The 18848-nt window shown below is 38.0% G+C and overlaps 1 protein-coding gene across 2 annotated transcripts; it reads right to left on the bottom strand.

Moving 5' to 3' along the window:
* Nucleotides 1-791: 791 nt before the first annotated feature.
* Nucleotides 792-14536, bottom strand: SGO1 (shugoshin 1). 2 transcript variants are annotated; one of them, XM_012466719.2, is made up of 8 exons: nucleotides 14276-14536; nucleotides 12237-12385; nucleotides 11959-12155; nucleotides 8733-8809; nucleotides 7089-7147; nucleotides 5049-5870; nucleotides 1717-1906; nucleotides 792-1489 (listed from the first exon to the last, which is right to left on the bottom strand). In XM_012466719.2, exons 2-8 carry the CDS (start codon nucleotides 12376-12378, stop codon nucleotides 1378-1380), a joined length of 1599 nt encoding a protein of 532 aa, XP_012322142.2. In that variant the 5' UTR covers nucleotides 12379-12385; nucleotides 14276-14536; the 3' UTR covers nucleotides 792-1377. The 2 variants fall into 2 exon arrangements, with proteins under 2 accessions (XP_012322142.2, XP_012322141.2); XM_012466718.2 differs by having other exon boundaries at nucleotides 14387-14536.
* Between the last annotated feature and the right edge of the window lie 4312 nt (nucleotides 14537-18848).

The raw sequence follows: 18848 nt of genomic DNA, 5'->3' as shown, positions 1-18848 counted from the left end.
CACCTGCCATTAGACCCCCCCAGCAACACTGGGGATCAGACTTCAACATGAGATTTGGAGAAACCAAATTGTAGCAGATAGAAAGCCAAAAAAAATTCAATGAAAGTAAAGTAATTAGTAGTTACCACAATACATGTACGTTTATAATTCTCAAGGAATAAAATTAAACAGATAAGAATTAGAGAACCTATAAGACTTATAATCATTAAAAAACTAGTACAAAATTTCCCCACGAAAGCATAGAAAGATAGATAAGATGGTTTTAGTGTCAAGTTCACCAAACCCTCAATAGGTACAATTTGTTCCACAAAGCAAAAAAAGAAAACATTGCTAGTACAGCCTTGATACCAAAAATTCAAGGTGTATACAAGAAATGATATAGGCAAATTTTACTCATGATCATAGATACAAAAAATCCTAAACAAAATGTTGGCTGGGCATAGTGGCTCACACCTGTGATCCCAGCACTTTGGGAGGCTGAGGCAGGTGGATCACTTGAGGTCAGGAGTTTGAGACCAGCCTAGTCAACATGGTAAAACCCTGACTCTCCTAAAAATACAAAAATTAGCTGGACATGGTGGCGCACACCTGTAATACCAGCTACCTGGGAGGCTGTGGCAGGAGAATCGCTGGAACCCACGAGTTGGAAGTTGCAGTGAGCCAAGATTGTACCACTGCATTCCAGCCTGGGCAACGGAGCAACACTCCATCTCAAAAAAAAAAAAAAAAAAAAGCAAATTAATTCTACCTATGTATTAAAAAATTATGACTTAGAAGAAAATAGAAGGGAAAAGGCTTTATGACATTTTTATTTGAAAATGATTTATTGGATATGACACCAATAGCAAAGGCAACAAAAGGAAAAAAAAGACAAATTGGGTTCAAGTTTCAGAACTATTGTACATCAAAGGACATTATCAACAAAGTAAAAAGGCAACCCACAGAATGGGGGAGGACATTTGGAAATCATATCTGATAAGGGACTAATATCTAATATATATATAGAACTAAAACACAACAAAAAACAACCTATTGGATTTGAATAGATGTTTCTTCAAAGATATGCAAACTTAAATGTTCATTGATGGATAAAGAAAAATTAAGAGGCTCGGGCACCATAAGAAATCTTCTTTATGATGATAATACTTTAAGTTCAGTTATTTATATTCAAAAGAAAAAATAAATTAACTTTATTAAAGTTTTAATACAAAACATCCCATTTGAAGCATAGTTCTGAAGAAATGTTTATGAGCTAGGGTACTGTTAAGAGAATATTCTATGGCAATACCTCACTCTGTTTGTGTACTCTTACAGATCTTCCTCTTGAAGCAATAGAAAGAAGTGTAGATTCAATTTAAACAATATCCAACAAAACCTTCATTGTATTTGTTTCATACTTTTTTTAGAACGTCTCAAATCCTTTTTCTGTTTGAAAATAGGAGAATTCAAGAAACACAAATCTGTAAAAGGGTCCCCTCTTCTCAGCTTCCTGTAAGAGTAAAAAGAGATCTCAGGCATAATATAAGGATCCTAATATTATCTTACTCTTCAGTATCAAGTTATGGGAAAACACACCAATTTTAAATGTTCTCACTTCAGTTTTTTTAAATCAAATGTTTTTATTTTAGATAAAACTCATTCTTGAACAAAGCTCCAATAACCATAGTCCCCCGACATGTATCATTAAAAATGAGTTCCCACAAACCAAATACTTACGAAACGAGGGTAGGCTCCTTATAGTTCACACTGGCTGTACACCTACGTTTAGGTAGAGACACTGCTGGGCTTGCTATATTCTTTTTTGGAGAAAGAGAAAGCTTTCTGATTTTCACAACAGGATACAAGGATACATTGGTGATATCCTTCAGGCTAAGATGAGGTGACTGGTGAGTTTCAGGTGGTATACCTATAAAACAATTTTTACTGAATACGGCTAACACCACCCCCCACACCACAGGAACTAAAATTGTACTCAATTTTATATATCTTAACTGTATACAAAATCCAGCACTTAATAATACAATTTTTTTTTGAGATGGGCTCTCACTGTGTTGCCCAGGCTGAAGTGCAGTGGTGTGATCTCAGCTCACTGCAATGTGCCTCCTGGGTTCAAGCGATCCTCCAGCTTCAGCCTTCCAAGCAGTTGGGATTACAGGTGTGTGCCACCATGCCCAGCCAATAATACATTTTTTTTTTAGTTTTGTCATTTTTTTCTCTTCCTTTCAGACAGTGTTGAAATAGTAATTATAATAGATATGAAGAACTGATGTAACAGAACACATTACTAAAATGTAAAATTCTTCTTGGATAGCTTAGGCATAATGAGTTAGTTTAGCCATGGAATTTCATTTTAATCACACCTTTCTATTTAGAATAAAGTCTTCTCTCTTTATCAATACCAAGGTTTATCATCAAGTGTCTTCATATAGTCTTATAAAGCCGCTAAAATTCCTTCTATTAAATAAATGAGAATTCTAAATAACAGCCTCTGTGTAAACCAGGAGGAAAGCTAGCATGTTAAAAAGTTACTCAGTGTTTTTCCCATCATAAACATCCAAGTTATACTTTGGAGCTATACCTATTTGGGAGGCAAATGTCCAGCACATAGTAAGGACACTACAAGGCAATCTCCTCAAATAGCTTTACAAAGCAAACTGCATCTCCAAAAAGGTAAACTATAACTGTGAAATGATTGTACACTAAGAGCCATATGTTCCAGTGTTATCTGGGTTTTATAGTCTGTCCTTTTTGTTGCCATGTAAGTATACTGTACTGTATTAATTATTCCAACTTTCAGTTTGAGAAATACATCTTATACAATAATATCAGATCAATTGCTATATTCCAAAAAAATGCTTCTCAAACTTTAATGTGTATATGAATCCACTGGAGAACTTCTTAAAAAGATGCAGACTGGCTGGGCACAGTGGCTCATGTCTATAATCCCAGCACTTTGGGAGGCCGAGGTGGGCAGATCACCTGAGGTCGGGAGTTCGAGACCAGCAAACCAGCCTAATCAACATGGAGAAACCCCATCTCTACTAAAAATACAAAATTAGCCGGGCGTGGTGGCACATGCCTGTAATCTCAGCTACTTGGGAGGTTAAGGCAAAGGAATCGCTTGAACATGGGAGGCGGAGGCTGTGGTGAGCCGAGATCACTCCACTGCACTCCAGCCTGGGCAACAAGAGTGAAACTCCATCTCAAAAAAAAAAAAAAAGATGCAGATTCTGACTCCAGGGTACGGGGTATGGCCTGAGATTCTGCATTCTAAGAAAAGGTCTATGGATCAAAATATGAGTAATACTATTTTAGAGTATATTTTTTCCTTTTAAAAATGTATTTTTTATGGGCTGGGTGTGGTGGCTCACATATCTGTAATCCCAGAACTTTGAGAGGCCAAGGCAGAAGGACTGCTTGAGCCTAGGAATTTGAGACTAGCCTGGGCAACACAGTGAGACCCTGTCTTTACAAAAAGTTAACAAAAAAGTTAGCCAGGTGTGGTGGTGCATGCCTGTAGTCCCAGCTACTGGGGAGGCTGACGTGGAAGAATCAGTTGAGCCTGGGAGGTTGAGACTGCAGTGAGCTGTGATCATGTCACTGCACTCCAGCCTGGGTGTCTCAGTTAAAAAGTGAAAAAAACAAACAAAAAATTCCAACTTGTTCTGGACATTTTCAAATGTACATAAAGATGGCAATAACAGTATAATAAACTCTGAGTTACCCAAGTTCAATAATTATCAACACTTTGCCAACGCTGTTTGATTTATTCTAACATCATTACAGCACATATATATATAAATATTTATTTATTTTTTTGAGATGGAATTTTGCTCTTGTTGCCCAGGCTGTAATGCAATGGCAATGTAGTGAGTCACTGTGCCTGGCCTACAGTATATTTTTAAAAAAGATATTTGGGCCAGGTGCGGTGGCTCACGCCTATAATCCCAGCACTTGGGGAGGCCAAGGGGGGCGGATCATGAGGTCCAGAGATCGAAACCATCCTGGCCAACATGGTTAAACCCCGTCTCTAATAAAATATAAAAAATTAGCTGGGCATAGTGGTGCGTGCCTGTAGTCCAGCTACTTGGGAGGCTGAGGCAGGGGAATTGCTTGAACCAGGAGGCAGAGGTTGCAGTGAGCTGAGATTGTGCCACTGCACTCCAGCCTGGCGATAGAGCAAGACTCCGTCTCAAAAAAATCAAAACAAAACAAAAGAAAAGATACTTGCCTGCTACCACTAACTGGCTAATTTAGAAAGTTGGTTCACTTTTTTTTTTTTTTTTTAAGGTTTTAATTTCCTTACAAACAAAATAAGCATCATAACACCTATACTTCACAGAATTTGTTCTGAGTATCAAATAAAATGATGTGACAATATTTTGAAAACGATACAACTTGACTACATGTTAGTTTTACTTGTATTAACTAAAATTGCCAAATGAGAATCTTTGTGGATAGGTATAGGTTGTATTATGAACATCTGAACTATGCCTACTAAATAAAAAAAAGATTTTTTATTTTATTTTCTGAGCCAGTTTTAGAGATGTCATACAAAAGAACACTAAGCCTATCAATGGAGTAAATAGTTTCTTGCTTTCATTAGGCCTTCTTCACTAACTAGAAAATTATTTTAAATCATAGTTTCTGTCAAATTTAGTACAAAACAAAACCATTAAAATAAGTCACTGGATTCAAATATGATTTCACTTTCAAGAAGATATTTCATGTAAGTGCATAAAAGCTATTTTTAATTCAACCTAACTCCACAAAAAAGTCCCTCTGTCTCCTTGGGAGTCCTCATTTACTGAAAATAAAAATTCTGACTCCGTAACAAGTAATCTCTGAATTAGGTCAGAGCAATACAACTGTGATTTCCACACCCAGCCCCCAACTAGTTAATCAGACCATAACTTCCCCCAAAGAGAGACAGATGGTAAGTCTCTAACCTCCACTAGAGAAACAGATGGTAAGTATAGTATATAAGCATCAGTAGTGATCATTTATCATAAACATTAAAAACGCAGGCAAACAAGTAGATTACTCACTGGTAGGAGTTTCTGTTGGCTGAGAACCCTCTGTCTCTTTTTCATCCACGTATTTCAGTGCTCTTTTAGATCGAGGCCTAGTGACTGGTCTTCTATCTGAATCACTGGTGGGATTCTGCGTGCACTTGCAAGTGGGCAGATAGAGGTCATCGGAATCATCTCCTGAACCACTTGATTCACAGATGCTCACTTCAGACTCATTGTTGTTTTCTTCTCTATTAGAGTCATTGCTCATTTTTTGTCGGAAAGGAGTAAGATGAACACCCTCTTTCAAATTGAAATTGTAAGCATCATTGGAACTGACAGATTTGTGCATTTTTTTTTTGTAAACAGTTTTTTTATTTTTGCTTTTATTTTCTTTATATTTTGACATAGGTTTTGATTTTCTCCTGTTAGCTTTTCTTTTCTCTTCTCCTTTTCTTTCTTGTGCATCTCTTTGCTTACTTTTAGTTTGTTCAGATTTAGATTCTAAAAAGTCTTCTTTTGTTTTAGTAAATGTTGCTGGCTGAATCAGCTTTGGTGGTAGTAAGTTAGCTTGGTCCGTGTTCCATTGACAAACATTGTGTTGTACATTTTGAAGTGTGTGCACCTTTACTAGTGGGTCTAAAAATCTAACTCTTTCCAATTCAAAAGACTTCCCCGCCAAATGACTGGTTTCAAAACCAAAATCATCCAAGCTATCAAACGGACCTACTCTATTACAATGTTTCTTTAAACTGCTACGGACAGATACAGTTCTAGGTAAGATATTATCAATGGACTTAGCTTCACCTGGATCAAAATCATATCCCAGTGTGTCTTGAGGAATAGTAGGTATCTGGTCTGAGAATTTAAAAAATAAATGAGAAAAATAGTTTTACATTGTGGAAATTTGAATTTCAAGAATTTTAGAATTCAAAGTAAAAACTTCAATGACCAAAAAGTCATTCTGTAGTTTTTCTACATTATAAAATTTGTAAATAAAAATCTGGGGAACTTAAGTATTACCATCTATTTACTTGTCAATGATCAGCTGATAGCTTATATGTGACATGTAAAATAATCTTGTACAGGTTCAGTATCCCTAATCTGAAATCCAAAACTTTTTCAGTGCAGTCATGATGCTCCAAGGAAATGCTAACTGGAGGGTTTTGGATTTCAGATTTTCAAATTAGCGATGATGAACTGATACAATGCAAATATTCTAAAATTTAAAATAAAGCCAAAACAATTCTGGTCCCAAGCATTTTTGATAAGGGACACTCAATCTTTATAATCTTTAAAAATATTATAACGGGCTTTTATGTGCTCTTGTTTTAAAGAAAATGAATAGTCTGTATCATCGAGTACAGATTCAGAGAAGCAGAACCTCATATTCCAAAGTGGGACAAAAGTGGGACCTCCTGGGCAGGTCCATAGACTGGCCAGGGGACAAAACTTTTCTTTAAAAAATAAATAAAACTTGGGTAACTAGAAAGCTTCTCAGGTAAGAAACATAATCTATTTTAAGGAAAAGTGAGGGTATTTGCCTGGTTTTGCTTATTCAAATGTTATCCCCTCTTCGAAGCTTAGTTCAAGTGGAGGAGACTGACATTTGAGAAGGCAGACGTATCAATTTAAAAGAGGTAAGAAGGGGATGGCTCTGGAGTTCAAATTTGATTTTAAATCCTAGCTCTTAACATGTAGACTTTGTCATGTGAGGTACTTTTTCTTCCTGAGTTCCTACAAAATGGGATTAGCTGTACTTATATTCCCAAGTTAAGTGTGGGTTAAGTGAGATTATCCATGTAAAATGCCTAACATAGAGCTTGACACATAGTAGCAATCAGTAAATTGCTGCCATAGTTATAGCCAAAGTTTCAGATTACAGATTTGACACAATAGATGTATTTTTAAAACTCTATTATTCTGCGTAAAATAAACAGATTTGCTTTAAGCAGAATACCAGATGAACAAATTTAAAAAGTTTTAAAAAAAGAATTAGAAAAATTTAATTATATTATTTGTTCTCAAGACCTTATCTTGCCCTTAACAATATTTTTAGATTTTCACTTGAATTACCTTGTATTTGAAATGATTCTCCTTGTCCTGGAAGTTCAGTTTCTTCAAGAGGAATTTGTCTTAGAAAATACCGATAAAAAAAGAAATTTAACGATTGTGTAATAAAAACAAATTCAGTATTTTCCTAAATTACAATTTTTCTTTCCTTTAGTATCATTTTGTAATTCAATTTCAAATCAGTACATCTATTATGTATCAAAGGAAACCAAAGAACACTTATGCTGATTACAGGGAGGTTGATTTGTTATGAATGACATTCAACTCCTTGAAGAACTAACCAATCAAATTGGATCGTTCCACCTGAAAACATATTATATAACTCAATTTTATTTAATTAAGGAAACAGCCAATGAGAATTAATTTACTTTTTAAAAAATGTAGTTTGATTACTCAACTCTTTAGAAGCCTGCTTTTTCATTAGCAGAGCTGTTACCTGTTGGGAATATATGCTTTTGTGGTGCTTAACTATTGAACTCTTCTGAAGCTAACAATGTTCATTTTCTTTAAAAATGTTGTTCTTTAGTTCATGAAACATGAAGTGTTCTTTATACTCTAACACTATTTCTGGCAGTTTCATTCTAATTGTAATTGTATTCTTTATTCTCTATAGAGAATTTTCCATTCTAGTCATTAAACAGATTTAGGTAATGGTCGTGGTAACTAATAACTACTTAGAAATCTTCTACAAACTCGATTACCTTATTTTACCTTTTGCCCACAACATAAAGATTTTTGTCAGATCTTAAAGTCCAACAGTTTAAAAACTACTGATTAAAAGTAATCTATACAGACAAATCATCTTAGTGTTTCTTCTGGAGAAGGGTATGGACTTGAAAGAGATATGAAAGAACTGTCTATGGCAGTAGTTCTCATCCAAGTGCAATTATGCTCTCCAGGGAACATGTGGCAATATCTGAAGTCATTTTTGGTTCTCCCGAGGGATGTTACTGGGATTCATTGGGTGCAGGCAATGGATGCTGCTAAACATCCCACCATGAACAGATGGCCCTCTACAACAACAAATTATCTGGCCCACAATGTTAATAGTAAAAACACTATGTCTTAGTTGAAATTTTAGCTCCACAGATATATACATCAGTCAAACTCATCAAACTATGTAACTGAGATCTGTTTATTTTACTGTTTATAATTAAATCTTAATGATTCATAAATAAAAAGTACTTTGATCCAAGAGAAGAAGCGGGTATATAGGGTCTAGAAAAATGAACTGGATCAGCAAGACAGTGTGACAGCTGTGCTAAATATGATGTTTTGTTTATTTATTTATTTTCTGAACCAGACTATTCATAGAGCTGGCAAAATACCTCATTTCAATAACTAATCCTTCTTAGAATAAGAACATGGTACATAGAAAAACATGACTGAAGGAAAGTATGAAGTAGAATTAAAAATTCTGGTAAGGATTCTTTTAGGCATCAAGAAAGGAGTGAAAGATCAGAAAAAGAAAGTTTTAGCTTGGCTATATGTGACAATTTCAATACATCATATTCTCTTAAATATATTATTAACAGAGAAAGTATCAGACTACAAATATACGAGTTGACATGATGGACATTTCCTTTTATAAATGAATTGCAGAATTAAATATTTCTTAGTAATCATAATAAAGAATTTGATACTAACGGTAAATCTTTCACAAATAAATTTCTGGAGCTGTCATCACTATTGGTGTCCATTCCGGAAGAGTATATTTCCTGGTTCTGTTAATGTATTAAAACAAAACACTGTTATAACTGAAGTATGCATAAGAAAGCATTAATTTATTCAACAATATGCACTTACTGACAATCTATCATGGTGCCACGCATGGTGCTAGGAACTGAGACTATAATAGCTCAAAAGCAAAATAAGTCTTATCCTCTTAAAGCTTACAATCTAGTGCAAGGAAATAAAATTTTAACAAGAGAAGATATATGTACAAAATTTCAGATTGCAATAAGTGCCATGAAGGAAATACTCAGGGTGAGGTGACAGAGAGTAACTCAGGTTGGATTGCTCTTTTAAATAGAATGAATCTGAAATAAATCAGAAGACTGCAAAGGAGCTAGCCACTGAAAGAGCAGGAGGAAAAGAAGGCAGTGGAAACAGCAAATACACGTAAGAAAAATCTTGCTGTATTTAGGAAAGAAAGGCTGTTGTGGTTGGAACACAGTCACTGAGAACAGTAGGAGAGGTACATATAGGGCCTTGAGAGCCATGAGTTTAGATTTCAGTCTAAGTATGATGGGAAGGTACTTAATATTAAGAAAGGAAGTAAAATGATTTAAGATTTTAAAAGATCAGCCTGTACATTTTGAAGCATGGATTGAAAGAGGTCGGGGGTAGAAAGGGTTGAGAGGTCATCATAGCAAATCTGGCAAGACATGATATCAGCTAAGATTACAGTCATGATGATGGAGGTGAAGCCCAGTGGAAGGCCTTGAGATGACAGGTCAAGCTCAAGGACTGAAAAGGGATGGAGGTGGGAACAATGAGGGAGAGGGAAGCTTCTTATGCTTTTGGCCTAAACAAATGGGTAGGCTACTTCACTGAGATGAGTAAGACTTATAAAGGAAGGTAGGAAGTATACAGTATCTTTAGGGGAGGCACTTTGTATAAGGTATGTTTGAGATCCCTTGTAAATGTTTAAGTGGAGATATCAAACACTGGCTGTGTGTGTATATGTGTTTGTTTTTAGATTTTGAACTATAAACTGGAATGGCATTAGCAGACAGACAGTACATAAAGCTATGAGAGGGGATAAGATGAGTCTGCAACAACTGGCATTCGTTCATTTTTTGAAATACAGTCTTGCTTTTTACCCAAGCTGAAGTGCAGTGGTGCTATCATAGCTCACTGAGGCCTTGAACTCCTGGGCCCCAGCAATCCTCCTACCTCAGCCTCCCAAGTAGCTGGGACTACACGTGCATGCCACCAAAACTGGCTGATTTTTATTTTTTATTTTGTAATGATGGGGGTCTTGCTGTGTTGCCCAGGCTGGTCTTGAACTCCTGGGCTCAAGCGATCCTCCCACCTCAGCCTCCTAAAGTGCTCAGATTATAGGCATGAGCCCATGTGCCTGGCCAACAACTGACATGTAAAGGTAGACTGAGGAAGAAGTCAGCAGAGACTGACATGGAACAGTCGGAAAAATAGAAGGAAAACCAGGGGAGCATAATATCATGAAAGCTAAGAGATCAAAGTATTTCAAGTAAAAAACGGTGCCGGTTTTGTATATTATTACTGGAAGATCAAGAAGAAAGAGAAGTAACCACTGAATTTGGAGGTTAAGCAACCAAATGCCTTTGGAAGAATTGTTTCCCCCTACTAGTTGATTGAACAAGGAAAAGAAAAAATAAGAAAACATTATATTCTGGAAAGGAAAAAAAAAAAGAACTCTAAGCTAGGCATGGTGGCTCACGCCTGTAATCCCAGCACTTTGGGAGGCTGAGTTGGGTGGATCACTTGAGGCCAGGAGTTTGAGACACCTGACCAACATGGCAAAACCCCGTCTCTACCAAAAAAACAAAAATTAGCCAGGTGTGGTGGCGCACACCTGTAATCCCAGCTACTTGGGAGGCTGAGGCAGAGAATCGCTTGAACCCAGGCAGTGGAGGCTGCAGTAAACTGAGATTGTGCCACTGTACTCCAGCTTGGGCGGCAGAGCAAGACTCTGTCTCAAAAAGAAAAAAAAATAAAATCTAACCCTCCTATGAAGGTAAAGAAAACATACCTAATTTTTATAGAGGCAGTTTTCAAATATACCATATATGTACTTATTGCCTATCTGTGTGTATATGTATATACTACACGTGTCTAAATCACACGGAGGAAAAAAAAAGGATTCAATAGGGAAGCAAGAACTCTTTCAGTGACTTCTCCTGTCAATGGAGAAGTGACTTTAATTCCATTCTCAAGTAGCTGCCTACCTCCTCCCATGCCCCCTCCTCCTCCCAGCCCCCACTTCCTCCCACCCCCTCACCTCCTCCCACCGCACCCCCATATCCCTACCCTAATCATTATATTCTTACTTTCTTATCTGACCTTCTGGCCTAAGTGCCAACTCAACTGTTTTCACTGGCATAGTGAACCAATGGCCACTGGGAAGAAATTAAATGTTCTGTTAACATCTGACACTCGCCACTGCTTTTTTTCTTTCTCTGCCCCATTTCCCTGGCAGTGGCTTCTGGGAAAAGGGAAAAATAAACTAGCTCATCATTACTTTTTTCATAAGTAATGATACACATTACTGTGTACACAATGATACACAATGGTACAGCGAGAGACAAAGAATCTCCTAAAGCAAATTTTCTCCATATCTGTTATATTTTGGCTAGCAGGACCATACTTGAACACCTTCTTTACAATCTTAGACACAAAGAGAATCAGATTAAAAATTTGATCAGCAAAATGTTTATGACATTACTTGTCTGGGAATTATAGTCTTCTCTATTTAGCCAACAAGTAGGTAAAAATGATTCTCCAGAAAGCACTTAAAAATACTCCCTATGACCCAAACAAAGGTAGTTCTTATAAAACCCCACTGGTTATAGCAAAAAAACTAAGAAACTTTGACTCACTTAGTTGAACAAATGGACCAGAAATGCAAAAGGCTAAACTACTTCTGTACCCTGTCTTGCTACCTGCTTTAAGAACCATATTAGGCAGGAACAGCCCTCAAACACCTATATGCTTGAAGCTTTCTTAACTGGGCAAATGCAATAGCAGTGCTGGAGCACTAAAGAAGGATGTTTTAAACAATTCATGCATAATTGAGCTATCAGTAATTCATTTAAATAACATAATTGATCTAAACTATGAATTCATGGCTTCACCAAACTAAGAAATTTGGCCTTAGTAAAGAAAATACCTGAGCAGGTTCTTTTGTTTGTTGTGATGTAAGTTTTCCTTCCAATGCATATAGCTGACATGTGAGATAGTAACATTCTTTTCTCAGGTGTAGGATGGTATCTTGGGCTTCTCTCACTTTGGCTTTTTCATTTTCCAAAGCTACAACTAACATTTTGTTGTTGTCTTGGTAATTTTTCAGCAGTGTAGAAGTGTTGGCTAAAAGTGGATAAAAAAATTATCAGTTATTAAATCTAAACTTTAAAAGTAATATAAAAGAACAACATAAAAATCTCTTACTGATTGCTTGGCATGGTGCAACTATAAAAGACCTGCGTTTGCCAATCTCTGCCAAGTTTTTATTCCTTTTCTCTTTCATTCTCTTCTTTATGTCTTCAAGACTATCTTGAAAGGACTTTTTCAGGCACCTTTCCCTGGCCATCTTCTGCCTAGACAATAAAAAATAATTTTTATCAGAGAGAATATTATCAATTATAAAACTTAAAAAACACAGACTGTTCATAAAGAATGCATTAAATAAACTGTAGAATTAGCTCAAAGTAGTTAGCTAACTCGATAATAAATTTTGCACCTTTAAAATCTCATTAATATTTTTGATGTCATCTCAGGCACTTTATAGTAAAGTTTTATTGAATATAGATTTCCAACCCAAAGATTCCACAATATGTCACTTATTCATTCTTTTAACAAATACTCACTGTGGGGTATATGCAAGACACTACTGAAAATGCTTATTATTCTATTTATGCCATTATTATTTATGCTTTTTATAGAAAATGTTTAGGACTAACTTTTAGTGCTTAGGCTTACAGCATTAGTTCAGAGGCAATCACATATTTGGGTTTTGTTTTACAGCTCGTCTCTAATGATTAAGTCATCAGATTAGGCCATTCAATTATTCTCCCATACTCTTTTAACCCAATTATCACTTATGATATTCACACACTCCCAAGAAAGTCAAGGTGATCCTCAGAGGTTTAAACTATGTAGCACTGCATACAATTTTAATAGGCTATTGTAACAATTACAGAGCTGGAAAGAGCAGGAACTTGGGCAGAGGAACAATCTAGCATTTTCAAAGTATGGCTAAAGATTAGGGCTCTTTATTCCTAATAAATTATGAGCATAGCAAAGACGACATTAAATATTGTTCTACATACAGTCAAACGTAGCAAAACTGACAGGGGAATATACTATTGAGCATATAAATACATATGTGTACACTTAATCTTTCAATGTTGCAAATCAGGTAGGCTTTAGCATGCTACTAAACATGTCAAACTACTTTTCGCAAACATCTTTTACTATGGATTGCACTTTGCAGATCTTAGAATTGCAAAAAAAAAAAAAAAAAAATTGTTTCCAATAATAATCTATGCATACAATTTCACCATAAAGGATATCTTCCTAAACCTTACACTCTCTTGAGTATTTTCTCCAGGCCTTATTTTCCTTTATGCAGTGTCTGGAATCTTAAATATAGATACTGTAGATACCACTTAAGAACTTTCTTTCTACCAAGGTATATACAATATATACTGGGAGGTTCTTAGCAGAGCTAGGGCATCTATTTTTAAAAGCACTAATGGTAAGAAGGTTATTTCACACAATTAAGTTAGAATTGGAGATGTTTGAGAGTCATAAAGATTAAGTAACTGATTTAGTTTATTTTAAAGGCAAAGCCTTACCTAAAAAATTTTAGTTATTACTTTTAATCAAGTTAAAATCACAAAAGAAACTTGCCATATTAAAAGTTTTATATCCTGTCTAAGGCGAAGGTGATAGCAGGGGGTGGGGCAGACAGAATGAAAGCAAAGACTGGCTACAGGGAGAGATGACGGTCTCAATTTGTACAGTACTTCTGTAAGCGTTCTGGATTAAAAAAAACCTAGCATATTTGATCTCAGTCATTAGTCCTGCTGCGAAGACAGCCAGGTAGGACACTAGTCAGTGCCGGCCTCTCCAGGGCAACCGAGGAAGATAATGGCCTGGACTAGGAAGGACGTCAACCTTATCACGCTGCACAAAGAACTGCTGTCAATTTTCTTGTGTCCTTATGTTGAGCCAGGCTTTTAACGACTGTAAAAAGCTTTGCACATCACTTAATCTACACAATTCTGAAAAGCAGGAAGTTAGGGTCTCCATTTATTTAACATAAGAAGCCAGAATATCTGAAAGCGCAGATCGAGTGACTGAACGGCAAAAAGCGCGCGGTCAGTGGGACTCCATAGCCCATGCTTTCGGCCACCGAATTTAGAACGATACTGAGAACCGAACGGAAGTCAAACAGGGATCATCACTACGCCCTTGCTTCACACCTTAAAAACTACGTCCTCCTCTTTCAGGGACTCCAGAAAAGCCGAGGGGAGGTGGGGCTGGCGGATATGGGCCCGGCGAGCCTCCTGCCGCAGGCGTGTCCAGAACGATACCTTGGTCACTACTTCTGCAACAGCTATCTTCCTCCTCACATTTCAAGGTTCTTCAAGGATCTGCCGCCACGCACGAGCCCCGCGCGCTGGGCCCTATAGGGTCGTAGCACCGTCTCCCGTCGCCTGCAACTTCCGCCGCCACATTCGAAATTCTCCGCCTCGCTCATCCATTGGTTGGTTGTCGCACCCAACACCGCCTGCGCAGGCAGAGCCCCGTACGGTCAGGCGACGTCACGTGACGCACACTCCCTCTCGTCCACATCCGGGCATTCACCGGGCCCCAGCTCCTCCCGGGGGCGGAGCCCGCAACCCGCAACCCGCAACCCGCCGGGACTTTTTACTCGGAGTCGCGGCGCCTTTACGGGTGGAGTCGCTCCGAGACCTTTAAGGCGGGGTGTGTTAGGTAGTCCAAAGCTTCCTGTTTTCTGCAGCCTGACAGCTTCCAATGTCCCGGGTTGTGCTCAAAGGCTCCCTCTTGTGAGAAGAATCTCTTTGGTTGCCTGTTTAAGCAGTCAGCCAGCTTTGCAACACGGAGGCAACTTCTAGGGAAGTTAAAACCAAAACAAGGAGCAAATTCTGGATTAAAGAGGTATTATTAGGGAAACTGCAGATATCTGAAATTTCACCTTCATGTTCTTTCTCTTTGCCGGCTACCTCTGGCTTTTTAACTCTTCTCGGGAAATGGCACCAACATCCATCCAATTAACCTATCAGAAGCCTGAGAAATCATCCTTAATGATCTTTATCCTCTCTTAACCTTTCCCCGCCCGTCCAGTCAGTCACACGGTCCTCTCAACCTTTATAAAGTTTTCTCACGCCCTCTTTTCCCTACTAATCCAGCTTCCAACCTAATCTCATTCCCTAAATTCCACTAGTACCCACTGACTGCAGACTCCACTCCCTATATTCTTCATAGAGTAATATTTTTACAAAGCAAGTATCAAATAGGAAACTTTCCAATGGCTCCTTATTGCATTTAAGGTGCAGTCCAAACTCCTTTAAGATATTTTATCCTCATAGAGCCCCATGATTTCTGGTTGTATCACTTGTACATTTTCTTTAATTTCCTTAAAATTCCTACCACTTATGCTAATGCTATTCTGTCAAGAACATTCTTTCCCTTGGCCTGACTTACTCCTGTGTGTACTGAAGTTCTCACTGTAGAGGAAGACTTATCTTCCCCTACAACCCCTTAGTACCTGCTTTACACTTTCTTACCTCAGCTTCCCGAGTAGCTGGGATTATTGGCGCCTGCCACCATGCCGGGCTAATTTTTGTATTTTTAGTAGAGACGGGGTTTTACCATCTTGGCCAGGCTGGTCTTGAACTCCTGACCTCGTGATCCACCCGCCTCTGCCTTCCAAAGTGCTGGGATTACAGGTGCGAGCCCGGCCTGTTGTTGTTTTTTAAAGGTAACTAGCACATGCTCACTCTAGTGAGAATGGGCAGAGGGTTTTTTTGTTGTTTGAGGTCAGAGAGTAGGAAGTGAAAAGTGAGAGCAGAGAGTAGGGCCAGCTTCATGAGCAGGCAACCAGTGCTTAGAAGGGTTGTGGATTTGGTTTGATGCTCTGCTGTTGCCATCTTGAAATGCTTAGTGGTTGATGTTTGAACTTAGGTTTTGTAAGTGATGTCCGATGAGACAATGGAGCAATCTTGTGAGCAGATGTAATTCATGCAATGTTTGCGTATGTCACCGTTTCCTCCTGCCCCATGTCATACAGTCTTCAGGATGCTCACTAAATGGCTTCCATGAAACACTTATTTTGTACTTAGGGACCTAAGTGCAAAGTGCTCAGAAAGGCTCACACTTGCCATCTTGAAATTATTATTATGTTCTTTGAGACGGAGTCTTGCTCTGTCTCCCAGGCTGGAGTGCAGTGGCGCGATCTCAGCTCATTGCAACCTCTGCCTCCCGGGTTCAAGCAGTTCTCCTGTTTCAGCCTCCCGGGTAGCTGGGACTACAGGCATCCACCACCACGCCCCTCTAATTTTTGTATTTTTTGTAGAGACAGGGTTTCCCCATGTTGCCCAGGCTAGTCTCTAACTCCTGAACTCAAGTGATCTGCCCACCTTAGCCTCCCAAACTGAGATTACAGGCTGAGCCACCATGCCCAACCACCTTATTATATTTTCTAACCACTTACAGTAAAAGTGATGGCATGAGAGGAAAAGGAAAGATAAGACATTCCACAATTCCTTTTATTTTCAGTCCTTCTCTACTTATTGGTAAGCTGAAAGTATTTGTCTTGCATTTTGGACAAGGAGCGTCATATTTTCATTTCACATTGGCCTACACAGATTACATAGCTGGCCTTGACCAAAGGCTTGGAGGTTCCGACTTTTTGAGGTGTGTCTTGCCCGTTCCCCTTTTAAAAATGAGTCAGACTTCAAATCAGGTCTTTATTATTAAAGCCTTCAATAATAGAAATGGCTGAATTTAGGGGCGATGAGGGAAAATACCACCAGAGTCCTAGCATGAGTAACTTTCATGTATCAAAATGTACTACTGCCTCTGATTTTAGGGAACTGAATTCCTGTTGGAATCAACAGCTCTTTTAAAATATTGTGGAAACTACAACTGTTGCCAGGAAGAGTGCACATATTCCTTTTTGAACAAAAATGTGTATATTTCAAAGAGTACTAAGTGGTGTAAATTGGAGTTTGAACCCAGGAAGCCTGGCTCCAAAGTCCATGCTATTAACAACTGACTATATTCTGCTATTTCTCCCTTTTATTATATCACAGTAGTACCCAGCCTCATTCAGAGATAATCCATGGTTTAATTATATCAGCAAAGTTGTGTAGCAACACGTCATCTAGCTGATAAACTGAGAAGAACCTATGAAAGGGGACCCAAGTAGTCAAAATTACTTGTTTAATTTAACACGTATTGGAATGGTTATGGCATAATTCAAATCATTTTAACTTCTTAAAACTCTTGCTCTCAAATAATAGTGAATATTTGTACCTGCATTACTTTCAGGGTTTTTCAAAATGTGAATGCATGTTATTTCTACGTTTGTTAATTTTAGCTTTATGATGTATTTAAAATATAATGAGACCAGGTGCGGTGGCTCACACTTGTAATCCCAGCGCTTTGGGAGGCCGAGGCGGGTGGATTGTTAGGTCAGGGGTTCGAGACCAGCCTGGCCAACGTGGTGAAATCCCCGTCTCTACTAAAGAACAAAAAGTTAGTCGGGCATGTTGACACGCGCCTGTAATCCCAGCTACTCAGGAGACTGAAGCAGGAGTATTGCTTGAACCTGGGAGGCAGAGGTTGCAGTGAGCTGAGATCACGCCATTGCACTCCAGCCTGGGTGACAGGGTGAGACTCTGTCTCAAACACAAAAAAAGGTATATATATATATATAAAATGAACACTCACATTCTCCCCTGCAAGTTCCTAAAATCCCAGTAAAACTGCTTGTTTTTAATCTTTAACTGCCTTGTTCCTAACATTTATTACTCTATGTAGATTTTACTGACTGATTTTTACTTATGGAGCTGAAGTCCTGCACAGACTTGATACCTTCTCTTTCTTTTTGATTTCTCCTTAGTTGTTGTTTTCTTCTGACAGGGTTTCTCACTCTGCTGCCCAGACTGGAGTGTAGTGGCGCAATCATGGCGCGTACAGCCTTAACTTCTCGGGCTCAAGTGATCCTACCACCTCAGCCTCTTGAGTAGCTGGGACCATAGGCATGCATTGCTATGTCCAGATAATAATAAAAAAACATTCTGTAGAAACGGTCTTGTTATGTTGCCTGGGCTTGTCTCAAATTTTTGGGCTCAAACCACTCTCCTGCCTTGGCCTCCCAAAGTGCTGGGATTATAGGCATGAACCACCATACTCAGACCTGTCCTTAGTTTTTATTATTAAAATAATTTTGTATTTTTATTTTTTCTTTCTGGTTTATGTTCTCTCATGATCTCCTTAGTTTTTAAAGAAAAAAATTAAACTCTTCTCTGTTTATTGGGCAGTCAAAAAATATATTACTGTGTCTCCTCTCTGGAATTAATATTTTTAAAAATCTTTTTTGAGAAAGTTTCATACAGTAGTTATAATGTATTGTGGTGTGGATTAACTAGAATAGCAATACAAAGATTAGTGATTTGGTGACCAAAATTGCCAGAACTGAAATACAGAGAAGCATCAAAATGTTTCATAACTGTATTTTTTTGACATCTGCTTTTATTAGTTTAGTACTTTTTTCAGCTCAGTAGGAACAGGCTTTGGAGAGTTTGTACATGCGTGAAGTGGGCAGAAGACTTCAAAGAATAGATTGCACTTTATGCTGTTTTTATGTTTCATTTGTATTTTTCAGAAATATGCATATGTATGCTTTCATAAGGCTATTATTTATTGTATGGTGGCATTCATGTCTTACAGTTTTTTTTTGTTTGTTTGTTTGTTTGTTTTTTTTAGTGGCTCCCATTTCTCTTAGCATAGCGAGACATAGGAGGA

The sequence above is a fragment of the Aotus nancymaae genome, unplaced genomic scaffold (genome assembly GCF_030222135.1).
Source record: "Aotus nancymaae isolate 86718 unplaced genomic scaffold, 86718_ANA_hifiasm-v0.15.2.pri h1tg000019l, whole genome shotgun sequence".
NCBI lineage: Eukaryota > Metazoa > Chordata > Mammalia > Primates > Aotidae > Aotus > Aotus nancymaae.
The sequence above is the reverse complement of the archived record's forward strand: the minus strand, read 5'-3'. Positions and strand labels throughout refer to the sequence as shown.